The 19,260-nt window shown below is 43.8% G+C and overlaps 1 protein-coding gene across 1 annotated transcript in view; it reads left to right on the top strand.

Moving 5' to 3' along the window:
• CACNA1E (calcium voltage-gated channel subunit alpha1 E) overlaps positions 1-19,260 on the top strand; it is a 1,379,194-nt gene that overhangs the window by 1,311,045 nt on the left and 48,889 nt on the right. Inside the window, exons 45-47 of the mRNA XM_069233198.1 lie at positions 6,181-6,309; positions 7,761-7,941; positions 12,954-13,144. Coding sequence (XP_069089299.1) covers positions 6,181-6,309; positions 7,761-7,941; positions 12,954-13,144 — 501 coding nt within the window. The remainder of the gene's footprint in view (positions 1-6,180; positions 6,310-7,760; positions 7,942-12,953; positions 13,145-19,260) is intronic.

Here is a 19,260-nt window from a genome sequence, read left to right as displayed (position 1 = left end):
TGAGAGGGGCTGTGAGTGGGTGCATGAGGGTCTGAGTGGGTCTGTGAGTGAGTGCGTGAGTATCTAAGTGAGTCTGTGAGTGGGTGCATAAGGGTCTGAGTGGGTGTGTGAGTGGGATAAACAGATTGAACGAGATAAATCGAGGGAGAGAGAGAGAGAGTGAGAGGGAGAAAGATAGAGAGTTTTTTTTAGGTTTTGATGAATGATATAGTTAGAATGAGAAATTTCTGGGGAAATTGAAAAGAAAAATGTATTTGTCAATTAAAAAGAGTGAGATCAACTTTCAGTATGAATCTTAAACTTTTGAAGTTTAAAAGAAATTAAAGAAGGAAAATGACAACAGACACACCTGGAGTAGAACCCTCAACTTGCAGTGCAAAGGTTTGTGACTTTAACCTCTAGGCCATAGGTGACTCTTTGCCATGATGCTTCTAGACATACCTATGATAGTCACCGTATGCATGTGATTGGAAAGAAACATGAATGTTCCATCATCAGGAAGGTTTAACAGTGAAAACACTAGTAAATAAACAAACACACTGCCAAGGCATACTAGAATTTGAACCTTCAGCTTACTGAGTGACAGCACAAGACCTTCACCATTAGCCCATAAGTGACTCTGTTCCACTCTGCCTCCAAACATAACTACACCATTTGTACCAAACATCTTTCTAGTCCTTCTCTTTGAAGTCATTGTATGGAGAGACCATTTGAATGACAATATTTCTCTTTGTCTCTTCAATACCATTATGGGTTGGAATAGAGACAAAGAGATAGTGTCAGGACCACGAGAGAGGCCTCAAGGCCCTTGCGGTCCTAGCCGGCTCCCTGCATCCTGCATCCTGCATCCTGCATCCTGCATCCTGTGGGAGCCGGCACTCCTCCCACAAGCAGGGAGCTGCTTTATACAGCAGTTCACAACCTTCTTGTGGGAGCAGTGTGTTCATCTGTTATCCTGCATGTATATTTGTGTGCAGAGAAATAGATGAAAACTCTGCTTTCTGCCAGCGGGAGCTGTTTGACAGCTCCCTCTGTTAGAAAACAGAATTTGTTTGCTTTGGCTTGGTAGGAGATGTCAGCTCCCACCAAGAAAAAGCAAACAGCTATATCCTGGGGGTAGGTACCCTGGGACATAGAAGGAGCCGAGCCTGGGGGTGGTTGTCCCCAGGCCCTCCTTGGCTCCTTGAGGGGGGCCACATGGGTCGGGGCTTCGCAACAGCCCCCGGGAGGTAGTGGTCCTGAGGGTTGGAGCAGGGGGGTTGGGTGTGTGTGGCCCCCGCACAGAACTAAGACTCTGATTTAAGAGAACCTAGCACCACAGTGCTGGCTTAGCTTCATTTTTTTACACTAAGGCAGCGCTGAGATGGCCTTTTCTCGGCGCCAGATTCACAAAATGGCGCAATGCATGCATTGTGCCACTTTGTAACCCTTTGTGCTACACAATGCCTACGCCAGGCATAATATATGCAAAGGGGGCATCCCCCCATTAGGGGGGGTTGAAAAAACAGCCCAAAGAAATCTAAGAGATTTCTTTGCCTCATTTTTTTGGGCACTTTTGAAACCTGCTCAGAGCAGGCGTTAAAAGGGGCACACCATTGTTTAGTCCATTTAGTCCATTGGATGTTCAGTCCATCTGGATGCAGTGATTTCAAACGGTATATTCATAAAGTTTCTCTGATGTCCAGTAGTTCTTCCTTCAAAACATGTTCCACAGGGCAAATCTTCAAATCTGATAGTAAATGGTACACAAGGTTAAAATGATTGGCTACAGGCTGGTCAAGTTTCTTGTAAGTTATTGCTGATTTGTGGTTCCTGAATCTTGTATGGAGGTCATTCACTGTTTGGCCTACATATTGTTTTTTACAGCTTTGACACTTGCACTGAATCACATCAATAATGCATGTTGAGTGACATGTAAGATGCTGTCTTATTGCATAGGTCCTTCTTGTAACAGAGCTAGTTACTAATGATGTTTGTAAAAGGTATTCACATGTGATGCACCTTTTAGAATCACAGCAATGAACTCCTGCATTTGTTACAGCTTGCTTAAGTTCAGCTCTCACAATAAGCGATCGTAAACTGGGAGCTCTGCGGTAAGCAATGACTTAAAGGAAGAACTACTGGACATCAGAGAAAAGTTCTGGATGTACCGTTTAAAATCACTGCATCCAGATGGACTGAACATCACTGACAATACCACTTGATTTCTGCATATCTGAAGAGTTCTCAGGACTGCATTGATTCCACATTCCAATTGGAATCTTCACTCATGATGCTTTTTGAAAATCCAGCAGTGTCAGCTGTGCAGCCACTGAGCCAACCATCTTGTACTACCTGAGGAAGGCGGAAGCTGAAACGTAGTAGAAATATTTTTTTGTTCTTTGGTGAGATGATCTGTTTGAGTCACTTCTTTCATGGATATTACATTTCCTTGTGAGTCATTGCATCCTTTGGGATCCGGATTTTTGCCCTGGCTGGCTGTTGTTTTCTTGTGATCCTTCATCTTCCAGTATATATATATATATATATATATATATATATATATATATATATATATATATGGCGAGGATGCAAGTTATATTTACCTTAGGGCATGAATTATGGCTACTTATAATAACTGCTGAATTTCTATGCTTTTGTATGAGTAAATTCAGAACCTAACTATATATTTTTAGATAGATAGATTTAAATACAGAAAACATTAACATTAGTTCCTATGGAGTGTTATTATATTTCCCCACCTTGATTGTTTTATATGAGGGTGTTTTGTAGTATCTGTGAGAGACTAGACAGACATGGCTGCAGTACATTTGGAAATGTGGGCCTGTTTAACACCTTTAGGGCTGTAGTAACTTTAAAAGTGTAGTTTGTAAAAAGCAATGGTTTCTTTGTGGGAGTGTGTCTGAAGGAGCATGTCCCTCACGAAACCTCTCCTTAAATTTCCCTAACCCCCTCCCATTTAGTAATAGTTATTACCCATTTTCCAGTCCACTCCCCTTTATCCCTCCCACATCTACTAAAAGATTGGAGATCTCCCCTATACTTGGGGAGAGATAGGAGAGGCAGAGGTCTCTGCCAATAGGGTTATGAATAGCATTTTGTAGTGGGAGAATGGTACTAATGTATTATTACTTTACAACCTACAAAATTCAGTTTGTGAATCTGGCCCTTAGACTTTGGTCATTGGCTAGAAATGCAGCAAGTGAGTAGGTGAGTGAAATAAACTTGTCGTATTCCACTGTAATACGCACAGAGTTTGATGATTCTTTCCTTGATCTCATTTGTCCCCAGTTTCAAAAATTACAAACGTACTAGTGGAAATCACCTTTAGATGAATTTATTGCAACAAAGACTTAAGGCAACAGGTTCAAGGAAATAGTGAACTCCGTTTTATAAAGTGACAAAGGTTATCTCAGAAGGATTAAATACAGCAGGAAAAAAGCAGCGTCACCAAAAAGGGCCTTAAGTGAAATGGAAGAAATACCTTGCATTAGCTCAATTGGAAAGAGGAAAAGGAATTAATTGTTTGCATGTTAGAATCGGTTTGTGGAGAAAACTAATGGACCCCTGTGTGTATTTTCACGGGAACAAATGTTGGATGAGATCCTGGTTGGCTGACTGGCCTTTTATTAGAAACATGAATATTTATTCGAACTGATGGGGAAATACGACAATAAGTGCTGTAGACTAAACTGCATTTACACGGCACGTATGCTTGGTGTCTCTAGGCGCTGATGTTGTACTGAAGCTGGAATCTTGAGAAGGCAGGGGAGATCAGACAGGGAAAGGAATTAGTTAGCGCACTGAAAAGGACGAGCCATGACGACCTGCAAGAGATGGCTGCTGCACACGTTGCAGTCTAGCACATCACTTTCCTACTAGTTTCATGATTTAGTTTATTTTCTTGAAGCTGTTAGAAGGCAAACTGCCACAGCTTGCCGCAACCACTGAAAACTGAGCAAGGCAATACAGTATGAAGTTAATTTCAGCAGTTGACCCAGGAATTAACTTCTGATTCTGCAACAAATTTTTCGTGTTAAAAAGTGAATCAATTACTTTCATTTTGTCCTTTTGGGGAAAAACTGAATAAAAAGATAATGTCTGGGACTGCAGAAGAGTTCACCTGGCTAGCTATTCATGAAAATGCTGTCTAATTGAGAGAGCACTGAGCATCTATTAGAAATCGAAGCATGTGTATGTCAGTGCCTTTGATGTGTACACGCGAGAGTGCAGAGCGGGGAGTTCATTGTGCACACTTCCAGTGTGGAGAGGTGTCTTCTCTAAGAGTGCACGTAGGCTCTGTTTAACGACTCCTGCAATAAGTGCATGAAAGCTACGTTGACGTTAACTATTATGTGTGCTAAACCTGGGTAATCTCAACATAGGCGTTTAGTACTCAGGATGCGTATACTTTTTCTCTCTCGCTGTAAACAGACCATGTTACATTTCTGAATGTCACCCGACTGTCTTTAAAAAATGTAAATGGTGTCTTTCTTCGCGTTTCATTCCTAGGATCTGTTTTCCTAAAACTAACTTTTTGTTTGCAAACTAAAGGTTATTAAAGGGAAAATAGAATCTCTATGCCTTTTCTACATATTCTTAATTTTTGTTTTGCAATAAACTTGCTAATAGCGTTTTGATACATTTGATTTTTTATTATATTCTGCTGTTATACATAATGTATCCAACTATACTTGCTCTTTCGAGTGAAAGAGCAAGACAACAGGATTTAAGTTGTTTGCAGTAAGTGATTGTGTGATCATATGTTATAATATAATGGGTAGATACCCTCTGCTGTAAATTGTATGGCTATTGCAAGCCCCGATAAAGAAAACCCGCTTCAGCCTCATTCCAATATATATTCATGGAGCTCCTCGATGACTTGCAGTGTCCTTATAATGTACTCTATCCCATGTATTGCACAGGTCAGGGAACTCAACAGAATTCTCAGTACTATGTTATACGACAGCATAGAAACGTTGTTTTGCATTTCCCCAAGGTGCATTATTTCTCTACTTACTGAGTTGCATTCAGTTAAATCTCCTTTTTTAACCGGTGTCTTCCTTTATCAGGTGTCCCACACTGCTGCGGATTTGTAGGCCTTTGTTCATTTTACCTGTCCATAGTGGTGTCCATCACTGAGGTTGTAGTGTTAGACTGTTTCATAAGCATATGTACCCACACTTGAGCCTGTCCCGCCCACCCATGTTCACTAGAGGCATGGCCATCATTCGCCTCTTCAGACAGAAATACTGCAGTCTGTGTGCCATTCTGTACTAACTGTTCCACTGCAGTGTTAAAAACCACTGTACATTCCAGTCGGAATTGTCTCCGTGTGTGTCTCTTTGAAAATTTGCTGACAGATCTGGACATTCATTGTCACACATGCAGCACTTCTCTGCACTCAGCACCATAAGTTACAGACATGTATATTGACAGCAAATACAAGGAGGTAGAGGTTTCCATGCCAACCTTGGAAGTTGATGTCACGGTGATGGTGCATGTTGAGGTGTCACTTCGTGGCTTCTCATGTTCCAGCTGTCTTGACTACGGGAGGATGATTTCCTTATACACTTTCATGTATCTTTCATATATTCACTTCCTGTGACAGTCGCTTCTCTTAATGATCTCAGTTTATGACATTTCGTCTTCAATATAGATTCTCAGTTTCTGGACTCGAGGGACTTAACAGCTGCACCCCGAGGCCTACAATATACTAAACTAAAACAAAAATATTAGATCTCTGGTCCCTAGCTGAGAATGCAATCCCTAGTGTCCCTAATATATGGACTTTTAATGCACTCCTGGAAGTATAACTAATAAAGACCTACTGGAACCAGTAGCACATATCACTAAATGAGGAATGTTCTGAGACACACTTGAAATGCACTCAGATTATTTTCTAACGAAAACAAGTTAAAACACGAATGCAAATTAGAGCAGATTGGCATTTTCCGGGGGTAGCTGCCCAATAAGTGGGCTCCGTTAAAGCCTGATAGTTTTTTAAAATCATACATCACATACCTTGTTAGCTGGGAAACACTATAAAACCTGTTTCATTGGCCGTGAGTCTATGCCAGAATCCCTGTTCAGCAGATGTGGGTTCCATTGACAGTGAAAAGAAACGAGGGCATCGAACGAAGCATCATCCCACGACCTTGGCTGTGTGTTTGTTTCCAGGAGCCAGAGGTTAGAGAGTTTCACAGAACACAGCCCTCTAACTGTGGAAACTATCTCCCTGTGGACACGCAGGAGCGTACCGCATCTCTGAGGGCCTCCTCCATGCCACGACTGGCCGTGGATCCCCAGGTAAAAAAACACAAAGAAGAATGGCGCATGGGGGATTCTATGGGAGTAGTAGTTTGAAACCTGGTAGGAGTGGCCAGGCAGCTGATCATTCAGTGGTCATTCTGCTCTAGCTCGGCACAGAGATGCGTACCTGTGCTTTGCTAACTAAGTTTTCTCCCATTGGCTTCTGCCTCCCTGCCTTCCCTTCCTCCATATTTCCTTTCTTCCTTAGCGGTCTCTGGAGTCACCATGAGATGAGGGCAAACCTCCTCCTGTCATGGTCTAACTGCAGAATAATTGACCACTCTTCCAGGTCTGAGACTTGGTGCTTTGCTTCTGATTGTCATGGATTGACTGACCTTCCGAAGCCACCGTCTGCATGGGCAATACCTCAGTTTCCCACATTGCCACTTCCTCCTACCCAGCACACCTCTAGTTCACCACAGCATAGTCTCTTTGTTTTATAAATGTTTACCCATGGCTTCTCATTCCATCTTCTCATCCGTCTGGCTTCTGTTGAAACATGTGTGTGTGTTTATTTTAATCGAGAGAGGACAGATTTTATTTTTTTGCCTAAAAAAATCGACCTGCTTCTGCCAGCTCCCCACATCATAGGTAATAGCATGGTACTTTTTCTCTTCCACCTTCCCTTCCTTCTAACAAGTGTTGGCAAACTCATTCACCAACTCCTTGCTGCATGGCAAAGACTGGGAATATGCATCTTGGCAGCATGGCACAAGAGAGTAGATTGGTTTGTTGCAGAATAGTGGTTGTAAAGAGAAAATGACTAACCGTTTATGCTCAACCAGTAAATAAAGAGGTATCTGCTACCCTATATTATAAATTATGTAGCATGGCTAATGGGAATGTAACAGCTGCTTGCAAAGTCCAGCAAAGGTGGAAGATCTATAATAATCTTGCCTGAATCTTATGTGGGAAGGGGGAGTTGGCCTCTATGTTCCTGCAGAGACAGCATTGCTCAGAGATATCCCTCTGTTGCTTTTTAAGCTGTGGGTGAAGAAGGAGGTTCCAGGCCTTTCTGAGGCCTGCATCGTTTGACCTTCAGTAAGCACAAGGTTACCCTCGTAGGAGCCATTGGTGCCTATAGAGATCAACACTATATGAACAGCTTTATAAATACCACACATTTTAGGGATTGGAGAGGGTCTAGCTGTTTCCCAAGCGTACAATGATCATATGGGTTATTATCAATTATGTGAACTTTGAAGTGTGTTGAAGAACGTGTTTTCTTAAACTAGTAATGGGTGGGTAGTTCTGGAGTCCTTGCTAGGACAGTGTCAGGCTCAAATTATAATGTCTGTATTTAAGGGGTTGACTTGAAGGGGGCTGTACGAAAGGCTTTCTTAAGTCAAGTAAGCAATAGTTGGTTCTAGAAACCTTTCTAGAGGATTAGGACGTATCATTCATCGATCTTTTTTAATCTTGTTTATTTTTTGGGGGGTGGGTTGTAGGTTCTGACTGAGGCCAGTGCAATGCGAAGGTCATTCTCCACCACAGGTGGCAAACGCCCTCATACTTCCTGGTTGGATGAGCTGTCAATGGAACGCTGCAATGAGCACTCTTACAAATCCCGCAGGCGCAGTTATCATGCCTCGTTGCGCATGTCTGGACACCGTCTGAATGCTGATTCAGGTGAGGTACTCTTTTCATTAATCTCAAAGGCTTATTTCACTGAAAGACGAGAAGTCCTCAACGTTATCTAAGGGAGCTGGTTTGCTTTTGGGGGGAGACATGTTCCTCTTCACCTACGTTTTTAGTCAAAGAAAAAAGAGTGATTGACTTACCACTATGTAGTAGTTATGTGGACTGTACACTCACTTTTAATGTGGAACAGTGATCTCTTAGGAAGCGATGATTGAAGACAACCAAGTGTGCAGCACTGGGAGGTTATCAAATAGAGGGATGACAAAGCTAACACAAAGAGAGTTTAATTGGTAAGAGGAAACACTTATGGTATGAGACAGAAATATTCAGAGTGCCTGGAAAGGTAGAAATCTTCTCCTCTAGAAACCAAAATGAACTCCAGACTGGGAAGGATGAGGACGGCCTGTCTTGTCTTGATGATGGAGACCTCTCAGTGTGAGTGGGTGCGACTTCCAGGATGAGGGTGACATAGTGATCTCTTGGATTGTCAGAGGTCTATCAGCACTCTTAGAGGAGTTACACTTGTGAAAGACTTCAGTTCTTTCCAGTGTGGGGCATGTGACCCTGTTGATGATGGCCAAACACCACACAGTAGAACAAAAAGAGTCCTAGGGGCATATTTATACTCGGTTTGTGCTGAATTAGCATCAAAATAAATGACGCTAATTCAGCGCAAACTTAACTCTATACTTATACTTTGGTGCTAGACCCGTCTAGCACCAAAGTTATGGAGTTAACGTCATTTTCTGGATGTGGAAAGCTACCTTGTGTCAATGAGATGCAAGGTAGGTGTTCCAGTGCAGAAAATTACAATATGGCCCTAGCGCCATATTTATCTCCCGTGCTGACATTAAGCACGGGCGGATGGGGGCCTTAAATAATTGCACTAAGCTTAGCTTAGCGCCATTATTTAACGCCTGGGTATGGGCAGACATTAGGGGACCTGTGGGCATGTTTCCATGGTCAGAATCCATGGAAAGAGCCCATAGGTGCTCTTCCCTGGCCCCAGGGACACCCACACCCACACCAGAGGAACACCACAGAATGGGGGACCCATCCCAGGTAAGTCCCGGTAACTATTTTATCCTTTTCTTTTTCCCCTCTCGGGGGCCCTAACTTGGGGTCCCCTGCATGGCACTGGCCCCAGTGGCCATGCCCACGGGACATTTGTCCCCTGGACATGGCCATTGGGGTGGTGGGTATGACTCCTGTCTTTACTAAGACAGGAGCCAACTCCATGGGGGTTGTGCGCCAGGAAATGGCATTACTCTTCTTAGAAGCATTTTTTAGCCTCTAAACAGTGTAGCGCCATAATGGGGCGCACAACCTCCGGTTCCCCCTGCGCCTCCCCCTCCCGGGTGAGTCATTTCCAATGAGGCTAACCGGGCATTACCGCCGTTCCTTTAAAATGGGGCCTGGCTGGTATCCCGGACTGGCGCTAGCCGGCTGTATACTTTTACACGCAATACCACATTCTCTTGCTTCCAGACAACCCAAGAGGGTAATGCATAGCACAACAACACCAGGACATCGGCTTGAAAGCGATGAAGATGGCTCCCTACTAGTATGGGAATGTAGGAAAGTTCCATCTTGCCTGGCATGTTACTCCCATTTTTCACTGTATACATGTTGTTTTAGTTGTATGTGTCACTGGGACCCTGGTAACCCAGGGCCCCAGTGCTCATAAGTGTGCCTGAATGTGTTACCTGTGTAGTGACTAACTGTCTCACTGAGGCTCTGCTAATCAGAACCTCAGTGGTTATGCTCTCTCATTTCTTTCCAAATTGTCACTGACAGGCAAGTGACCATTTTTACCAATTTACATTGGCTTACTGGAACACCCTTATAATTCCCTAGTATATGGTACTGAGGTACCCAGGGTATTGGGGTTCCAGGAGATCCCTATGGGCTGCAGCATTTCTTTTGCCACCCATAGGGAGCTCTGACAATTCTTACACAGGCCTGCCACTGCAGCCTGAGTGAAATAACGTCCACGTTATTTCACAGCCATTTTACACTGCACTTAAGTAACTTATAAGTCACCTATATGTCTAACCTTTACCTGGTAAAGGTTGGGTGCAAAGTTACTTAGTGTGAGGGCACCCTGGCACTAGCCAAGGTGCCCCCACATTGTTCAGAGCCAATTCCCTGAACTTTGTGAGTGCGGGGACAACATTACACGCGTGCACTACATATAGGTCACTACCTATATGTAGCTTCACCATGGTAACTCCGAATATGGCCATGTAACATGTCTATGATCATGGAATTGCCCCCTCTATACCATCCTGGCATAGTTGGCACAATCCCATAATCCCAGTGGTCTGTAGCACAGACCCTGGTACTGCCAAACTGCCCTTCCTGGGGTTTCACTGCAGCTGCTGCTGCTGCCAACCCCTCAGACAGGCAGCTGCCCTCCTGGGGTCCAGTCAGGCCTGGCCCAGGATGGCAGAACAAAGAACTTCCTCTGAGAGAGGGTGTGACACCCTCTCCCTTTGGAAAATGGTGTGAAGGCAGGGGAGGAGTAGCCTCCCCCAGCCTCTGGAAATGCTTTGTTGGGCACAGATGTGCCCAATTCTGCATAAGCCAGTCTACACCGGTTCAGGGACCCCTTAGCCCCTGCTCTGGCGCGACACTGGACAAAGGAAAGGGGAGGGACCACTCCCCTGACCTGCACCTCCCCTGGGAGGTGTCCAGAGCTCCTCCAGTGTGCTCCAGACCTCTGCCATCTTGGAAACAGAGGTGCTGCTGGCACACTGGACTGCTCTGAGTGGCCAGTGCCACCAGGTGACGTCAGAGACTCCTGCTGATAGGCTCCTTCAGGTGTTAGTAGCCTATCCTCTCTCCTAAGTAGCCAAACCCTCTTTTCTGGCTATTTAGGGTCTCTGTCTCTGGGGAAACTTTAGATAACGAATGCATGAGCTCAGCCGAGTTCCTCTGCATCTCTCTCTTCACCTTCTGATAAGGAATCGACCGCTGACCGCGCTGGAAGCCTGCAAACCTGCAACATAGTAGCAAAGACGACTACTGCAACTCTGTAACGCTGATCCTGCCGCCTTCTCGACTGTTTTCCTGCTTGTGCATGCTGTGGGGGTAGCCTGCCTCCTCTCTGCACCAGAAGCTCCGAAGAAATCTCCCGTGGGTCGACGGAATCTTCCCCCTGCAACCGCAGGCACCAAAAAGCTGCATCACCGGTCCCTTGGGTCTCCTCTCAGCACGACAAGCGAGGTCCCTCGAATCCAGCGACGCTGTCCAAGTGACCCCCACAGTCCAGTGACTCTTCAGCCCAAGTTTGGTGGAGGTAAGTCCTTGCCTCACCTCGCTGGGCTGCATTGCTGGGAACCGCGACTTTGCAGCTACTCCGGCCTCTGTGCACTTCCGGCGGAAATCCTTCGTGCACAGCCAAGCCTGGGTCCACGGCCCTCTAACCTGCATTGCACGACTTTCTAAGTTGGTCTCCGGCGACGTGGGACTCCTTAGTGCAACTTCGGCGAGCACCGTTTCACGCATCCTCGTAGTGCCTGTTTCTGGCACTTCTCCGGGTGCTACCTGCTTCAGTGAGGGCTCTTTGTCTTGCTCGACGTCCCTTCTCTCTTCAGGTCCAATTTGCGACCTCCTGGTCCCTCCTGGGCCCCGGCAGCGTCCAAAAACGTTAAACGCACGATTTGCGTGTAGCAAGGCTTGTTGGCGTCCTTCCGGCGGGAAAACACTTCTGCACGACTCTCCAAGGCGAGAGGGATCCGTCCACCAAAGGGGAAGTCTCTAGCCCTTTTCGTTCCTGCAGAAACCTCAGCTTCTTCTGTCCAGTCGAAGCTTCTTTGCACCCACAGCTGGCATTTCCTGGGCATCTGCCCATCTCCGACTTGCTTGTGACTTTTTGGACTTGGTCCCCTTGTTCCACACGTACCCTAGATTGGAAATCCACAGTTGTTGCATTGCTGGTTTGTGTCTTTCCTGCATTATTCCTCTAACACGACTACTTTGTCCTTAGGGGAACTTTAGTGCACTTTGCACTCACTTTTCAGGGTCTTGGGGAGGGTTATTTTTCTAACTCTCACTATTTTCTAATAGTCCCAGCGACCCTCTACAAGGTCACATAGGTTTGGGGTCCATTCGTGGTTCACATTCCACTTTTGGAGTATATGGTTTGTGTTGCCCCTATCCCTATGTTTCCCCATTGCATCCTATTGTAACTATACATTGTTTGCACTGTTTTCTAAGACTATACTGCATATTTTTGCTATTGTGTATATATATCTTGTGTATATTTCCTATCCTCTCACTGAGGGTACACTCTAAGATACTTTGGCATATTGTCATAAAAATAAAGTACCTTTATTTTTAGTATAACTGTGTATTGTGTTTTCTTATGATATTGTGCATATGACACTAGGTGGTACTGTAGTAGCTTCACACGTCTCCTAGTTCAGCCTAAGCTGCTCTGCTAAGCTACCATTATCTATCAGCCTAAGCTGCTAGACACCCTATACACTAATAAGGGATAACTGGGCCTGGTGCAAGGTGCAAGTACCCCTTGGTACTCACTACAAGCCAGTCCAGCCTCCTACAGGGAATGAGAGATCACTGGGGAGACAAGAATTAAGACAGTGTAGCCTTAGTCTTAGAAATGAGTAGCTCTGGCACAATCAAATTAAGAGCAGTTAAGAGACTTAGAAAGTTGCATCACTGTGTTTGACAGGAGGAGCTGTGTGGATTGCATAATGGATAATGACAACTGGTATTTTGGACCATAAGGAACTCTGGTGGTGGCTGATAGCAATGCTTAGTCTATCTATCTATCTATCTATCTATCTATCTATCTATCTATCTATCTATCTATCTATCTATCTATCTATCTATCTATCTATCTATCTATCTATCTATCTATCTATCCATATATATATATATATATATATATATTATGTGCATCTTAGCCCTTATAATTTGCATATGATTTCCTCTTAGCCATTTTAACCTTTTACATTGCTCTTTGTCTTTAGGCCACCGATCCGACACACATCGCTCCGGGGGCAGAGAGCGTGGTAGGTCGAAGGAACGCAAACATTTACTCTCCCCAGATGTCTCCCGTTGCAACTCTGAGGAGAGAAGTCCTCAACCGAACAGTGAGATGCGGGAGAGGCGTCAGTCAAGGTCACCAAGTGAGGGCAGGCCACACACACCTTATATGCAGGTAAGAACACTTTTTTTGCAAATGGAACATCCTGATAGGACAGCTGAGGAATGGCCAGACATTTCTTGAATGAATCCTTCTGATTGAATCTCTCTCAGGATATTTCTGCCTTGCGTGTGCCTGACCAATGCTGTGACTCCCTCAATGCAATGTCTTTCCATGTAAGATGTATATCATCAATTCACCCTCTAAATTAGCCTATATTCTAATGGTGGAAAGTAGTCTTAGTTGCATTATCTGTCCTGCAAATGTACGTTTTCTCTTTCTCTACCATTTCCCAAACAGCGCACATCTCTTCTAAAAAAGTTTTTTTCTAACCAGGCCCACATCTCATCCATCATCGTTCTTTGGATACAAGCTCTATTCCTCTGATAATGAGGTCACAAAGATGCATCCATTCTAGTCTCTAACTTCTTAAACAAATGACTGTTCTTAGGACCACATGCTTCAACTATTTCCTGTAATAATAACACTGAGAATCTTCAGTAATAACTGGTTAAACATATGTGTAAATATACACACATTTGACATTGGATATTGTGAAGTCTGTCCACCTAATTATATGACCCAAACTTCTTCCACTGAGGTGGAAAAGCTTTCAGCTATACTCCCTCCATTGCACAAATGTTCTCTGTGTGTCAGTGAAAGCAGGGAACACTTGGTATCTGTGCTCTCAAAAGATAACTTTCCTCACATTGTGTCTTTGTACTTTCTCTGTCATTGCGACTTATTTTTTCACACAATCTGTAATCTCCATCTTCAAGAGGAACACATATTGCCTTTTCATTGTATTATTGGAAACTGACTACAGGGGAATCCCAGTGTCGGTCTTGGCTGACATACTGTCAAAAGAGAAAATCTCTGTTCAGGGCATGTTCGATTTGCAGGGCAAATATCAATTTTGTAGACAGCCCACACTCGAAGGGCATGTAGTACCCAACCACGGGTCTCAACACATCAAGATTTATAAGACCGATTCTGCAAAAAGCTAGAGAGACATACTGGTTTCCTTCTGCATGTAGCTTCCTTAGGAAAAGAGTCTGATGTGATTCCCGTCGTCGTAATCTCATCTAAATTCTACCTGAAAAGGAACCCAAAGCTCAGCTGCACGCTGCAGAATAAGGCTGGATATTCCTCTATTGACAGATATCTGGTTAACACACCATGCTCACATATCTGCCATCTCAGATGATCAGTAGCATCCTCCTGCTAGTGCTACCACACTGCCATTATCTAGAGCTTCGTCTTTGATCTATTTAATGAAGAAATGTCTTGTCAGCAATGGTTGAATAGCATGTTCAGCTGCACTTGATGTCTACTTCATCCATGTCCTTTTTGTAAACAACAAAGAAGGTCCGCACTTCATCAACAATGAACTCTTTGTTAATCACCACTTAGAATCTTTGATTGAGGCATCATTGATGGCGGCCACATTCGCAGCATCATCATAATTAATGGAACACTACCATCAGACATACAGGTTGAAAACATAAACATAGACCCCATCCCCGCTATACCATCACTGTTGACACCCATCTCATTGATGAACCTGTTGTTGACCGAAGGATCTACAACCACCATCCTGTTCCAGTTTCTTCATGTGCCTCTATTTAAAAAAAAGGGGATTGGGAAGAAGAGGAACTGGTGAAGGCCTTTTGCAAGGAGCTGAACAGAAAGACGTAGATGGAGGGTGAAGAACTAAGCTTGAGGAGCCCATTACAGACTCCCTCCCTAATAAGAAAAGTGAACAGGAGAAATCTGTGTGGCACCCATTGCATAAATATTAACCTGGTTATGAATAGACATGAACACAATTTCAATAATGTTGGCAAAATTCATGTTATTTCGTGTTATGCATGTTATGCAAGATTCCTGAAATTACACCACTTTGTGTAACTACATGCCATTCTGGAAAAAGATTACAGAAAAACATGAGTTAAAAATTTACTGTGAAAACACACTAACAGAATGCGAGTGACTGTTGTTCCCGGTCATTTGTGTAAATACATCCTCATGCCAACACCAAACATTTCACACAAAAATATAGCACAAAATGAATGATTTGTTTTTCACAAAATTATGCATAATTTCACTTAATTTTGCCAACTTTTTTCATAATTTTGATTAGGCAAATTATAGGAATTTCGCATAATCCTTGTTATGGGTTATGGGGACCTTTGGTTTAAGTCTCTACTGATGTTCTTCAATCTCTTAAGGATGTGAAAGATTCCTACATAGACCTTTTGGGGAACCACTTTATCTTGTCCCTAAAGGAGCATATCTGCCCTGTGTGAGGCCAGGGAAATCCTTACTTCACCAGCTGAAATAGCATAACTTTGGACCAATGGATCCTTCAATTAGTAGAAAGATTCATCTAGCATGTAAAACCTTCCTCTCTTCCTTTCGATGCCGTCCTGACCCGGTCTTGAATACCAGAGCTGACAGTCTATGTTACCGTCACTTTGCTGACCACAAATGATGTCTTCACCTGATAGTGGTCCAACATATGTTTGCCTTGTGAGGCAATCTTGAAGTGTATCTTTTTAACACTGATGAGAACGCCTATTGCCCAATGTTCTGTGCCCTCAAGTATCAACATCAGGAAGCCATAAGACATGCATTTCAGTTTCAGTCAACGTTTCCACTTCTGTATGTTTCCTCTTGTACCCTTCATTCCCTGGGCTCAGATTAGGGTTTGTCAGGACCAAACACAAGTTATTCTTATTGCTTCACAGTGACCTCCTGCACCTCCCCCCCCTCCGACTTCCACTCAGGGTGGACATTCTCTCCCAATCAGAAGGGCAGGTTTTTCACTACAACATCAGAACCTCCATTGTGCCTGGAGATTGACCAGGGATATTTTAGTGCTTTCCAGCTGCCACAGGAGGTGGTTGACATGATCCTATCAGCTAGTCTTCCCTCCAGCAAGTTTTTCTGCTGTGGGAGATGGAACAGACGTGTCACTTTATGTGCACAATTGCATATGAGCCCCCTAAAAGGCCATCTGTCTGACATTACTCGATTTGCGCTTTCACTGGCCCAGCAAGGCTGTACGGTGGGCACTGTGAACGGTTATTCAGTGGCCTTGTCTGTATTCCTTTGCCTCCATGATAATCTGTCCTTGTTCAAATTACTCATTGTGGTTCGTTTCCTGAAAGATCTGGGCAATCCTTTTCCTTCCATGCCTTTAATGTTGTCTCACTGGGATCTAAATGTGGCTTTATTTTTTTTAATGAGCACTCTGTTTGAGCCACTATTTTTTCTTGCTGCCATTACTTTGACATGTCAGTGAGTTGCAAACACTGAGGATCAAACAATCTTTCACATGCTTTTTTTCCAGACAAGCTAGTTCTCCCTGTGAGGACTTCTTTTCTTTCCAAGGTGGTGTCCCCTTTCCATCTGGAGAGACTATCACCCTTCCTACTTTGTATCTGCCTCCTCATTCTACAAAAAAAGAAGGTATATTACAGATTTTTAATCCCAGACTGGCTCCCAGCATTTACATCAACCACACTAAGGAATTCTGAGTGGATGATCATCTATTTGTGGATTAAACTGGTTCAAGAAAAGACAAAGCCTTATCTTGCTGGATAATCATATGCATTAAGATGTGCAATGCAATGGCCAAGAAACAACCACCGGAATGTCTACAAGCCCAGTCTACCATAACGAAAGCTTCAACTTTGGCCCTAGCCAGGAGTGTCCCCTTTGCTCATATCTGCTGAGCAGCTACTTGAGTGTGCCTTTACATGTTTGCCAGCCATAATTATCTGGACTCTGAGAGACAATAATGCTTAGCAATTTCAAACATTCTGTACTTCAAGACTTCATGATCAGCCCATTCCTTCAGTCCCACTTCCTTGGGAGATACTGTTTTACAGCTGTTCCAACCCCAGCCTCATTAGGCATCGAGAAAGGCAGAGTGGTCACTTTATTGCTCCAATGTTGTCACCAGGACGTTGTTTCCAGGGCTGAGATGGAGCCAGCGCCCCCCTCTCAGCACAGAGGAGCTATGCAAAATTCCATATCCATTATGGCACCTGCAGAGATAGTCACAGGTGAGGAATCTGCAGGTAGATAAAGTATCAACCAAAAAGTGTGTTACTGAAGTTAAGTAATTATGGCCGAATTTAAGAAAAGTAGTGCTGCATCCAATGCAGCGCCACTTTTCTTGCACCCCCTAACACCACCATGTTGGTGCACCACGGTGGTAGTTAGACCAATAGCGTCAACATTTGTGATGCTATTGTGGCGCTTTGCCACACTAGCGTCAAACATTTTGAGGTTAGTGTAGCAAAGTGCAAGGAGACCCATTGATTTAAATAGGTGCATCATTTTAATGTCTGTTCTAAGCAGGCGTTAAAAATGACAGAAAAAATGGTGCATTGAAATCTTTTAAGTTTCACTGTGCCATTTGTTCAGACCTCGTAACGGGAGAACACTCCCCTTGCATACATTATGCCTAGTGCAGGCATAATGTGGCACAAGGGGTTATAGAGTGGTGCAATGCAAGCATTGCGTCACTTTGTAAATATGGCACGGGGTAAAGGCCACCTTAGCGGGAAACAAACTGATGCTAAGGTAGTGCTAAAGTGGTGCAAGAGACTCTTAAATCTGCCCCTAAGTATCTTGAAGGCTGAAATGTAATTACTGGACTAAGTCAGAGCCATGACAGATAGGTTTGCTCTCGTCCTTGGTATTCCGTTGGAAGTGGAGAACAAGATTCCTTCTCCAAACTCTTTCACTTACTTTCACTACGAAAGATTCTTCTGAAAACAGAACTCAGGGTGTTTCCACCATTATGGGCAGAGTTTCAACCATACAATAAACTGGATAGAATTTGCAAGGTGCTATTTTAAATGAGTGTTTGTGTACACCTGGTCCTTCCACATTTATTTTTAATAATGTCCAGCATAAAATAGAGAAATGTTTAAAGCTTTTGAAGCTAGAAAAGATATCAACTCCGGAGAACTACAGTTACTGGTAAGTAGCTTTCTTCTCTTCCCTCGAGAGGGTGACTGTGAGATGAGACTGTAACACCATCTTTTCCTGTCTCATGTGCAAGCCACATGAGATCATGGTGCATAGCGATATGTAGCTGCTATAAAGGAAAATAATGTGCATAATCGCCATTACTTCTCATAGACACATCCGTCAGATCCAAGATCTACAGACTTCTCAATTATACTTTTTCCCATTGGGATGAGGTGAAGATGATGACACGTCTGTCCTTCGACCCTAAGATGCTGACTTGATTCGCATGATTTAAGTAATACTTATCCCATTCTTCTTTCCTTGCACATGCGTCTCCACTTAAGATGCACAATTAGAATATCTCAGAATGTCTTGATTGGGCAGATTCCTTCAGAGCCAAAGCAGCAACTCTGGCATTATCCTAACTCATTCCCCCGAGGGAGATTTGCACTGCAGCTGTATTTGCTGCCCAACATTCATTCCGCAAGCATAATGTTCTCGTGAGTCATCCAAGAGATTTACAAAATTTAGCTAAGCGATTTTGAAAAAAAACATTTTGCTTATTTGTGTTGCTGTCCAGCACTGAATTGTCTCCCCTTTCAAACTATTCTCTTGTTGTGTAACCTTCACAAGGGAGGGGGGTAAAGAAGACAGGGGAGATAGGAGTATTAAAATGTTACTTTAGCGGTGACTCGATTACTCATAGCAGTAAGTGTGACTCCTGTCTCATTTTGCTTACTACTGTGCATCAGCCACACCCAGAACCCGGGAACATATTGAAAGAAAGGACTGACAAGGGTGTGTGTATATGTAAAGCAGGCTCTTTTCCAACCTCTAGGTGGCAGGTTACCTCACAGGCTATGAATAGGAGACCTCCTAGGAACTGGTGGTAACAGTTTCCCTGTAAAGGTAACTTTATCCTACAGAATCACGGTACCAGGCAGAGAAAAGAGAAATTAGAGTCTGCTGTACATTTTAAATGATATGATTCATGCAGGATTTTTCCATATACTTGCGGTTATACCAGCTGCCTTGCACACATGCACTTCGAAACCTTCAAGGGCATATCCCTGGAGGAAAGGTAAGCCATGTTCCTTCAACCCTAAAAAGATGAAGAAAAAGAGGCCTTCAATGGAGCTGTA

The sequence above is a fragment of the Pleurodeles waltl genome, chromosome 4_2 (assembly GCF_031143425.1).
Source record: "Pleurodeles waltl isolate 20211129_DDA chromosome 4_2, aPleWal1.hap1.20221129, whole genome shotgun sequence".
NCBI lineage: Eukaryota > Metazoa > Chordata > Amphibia > Caudata > Salamandridae > Pleurodeles > Pleurodeles waltl.
Note: the sequence above shows the minus strand (reverse complement) of the source record. Positions and strands in the feature narration are given on the sequence as shown.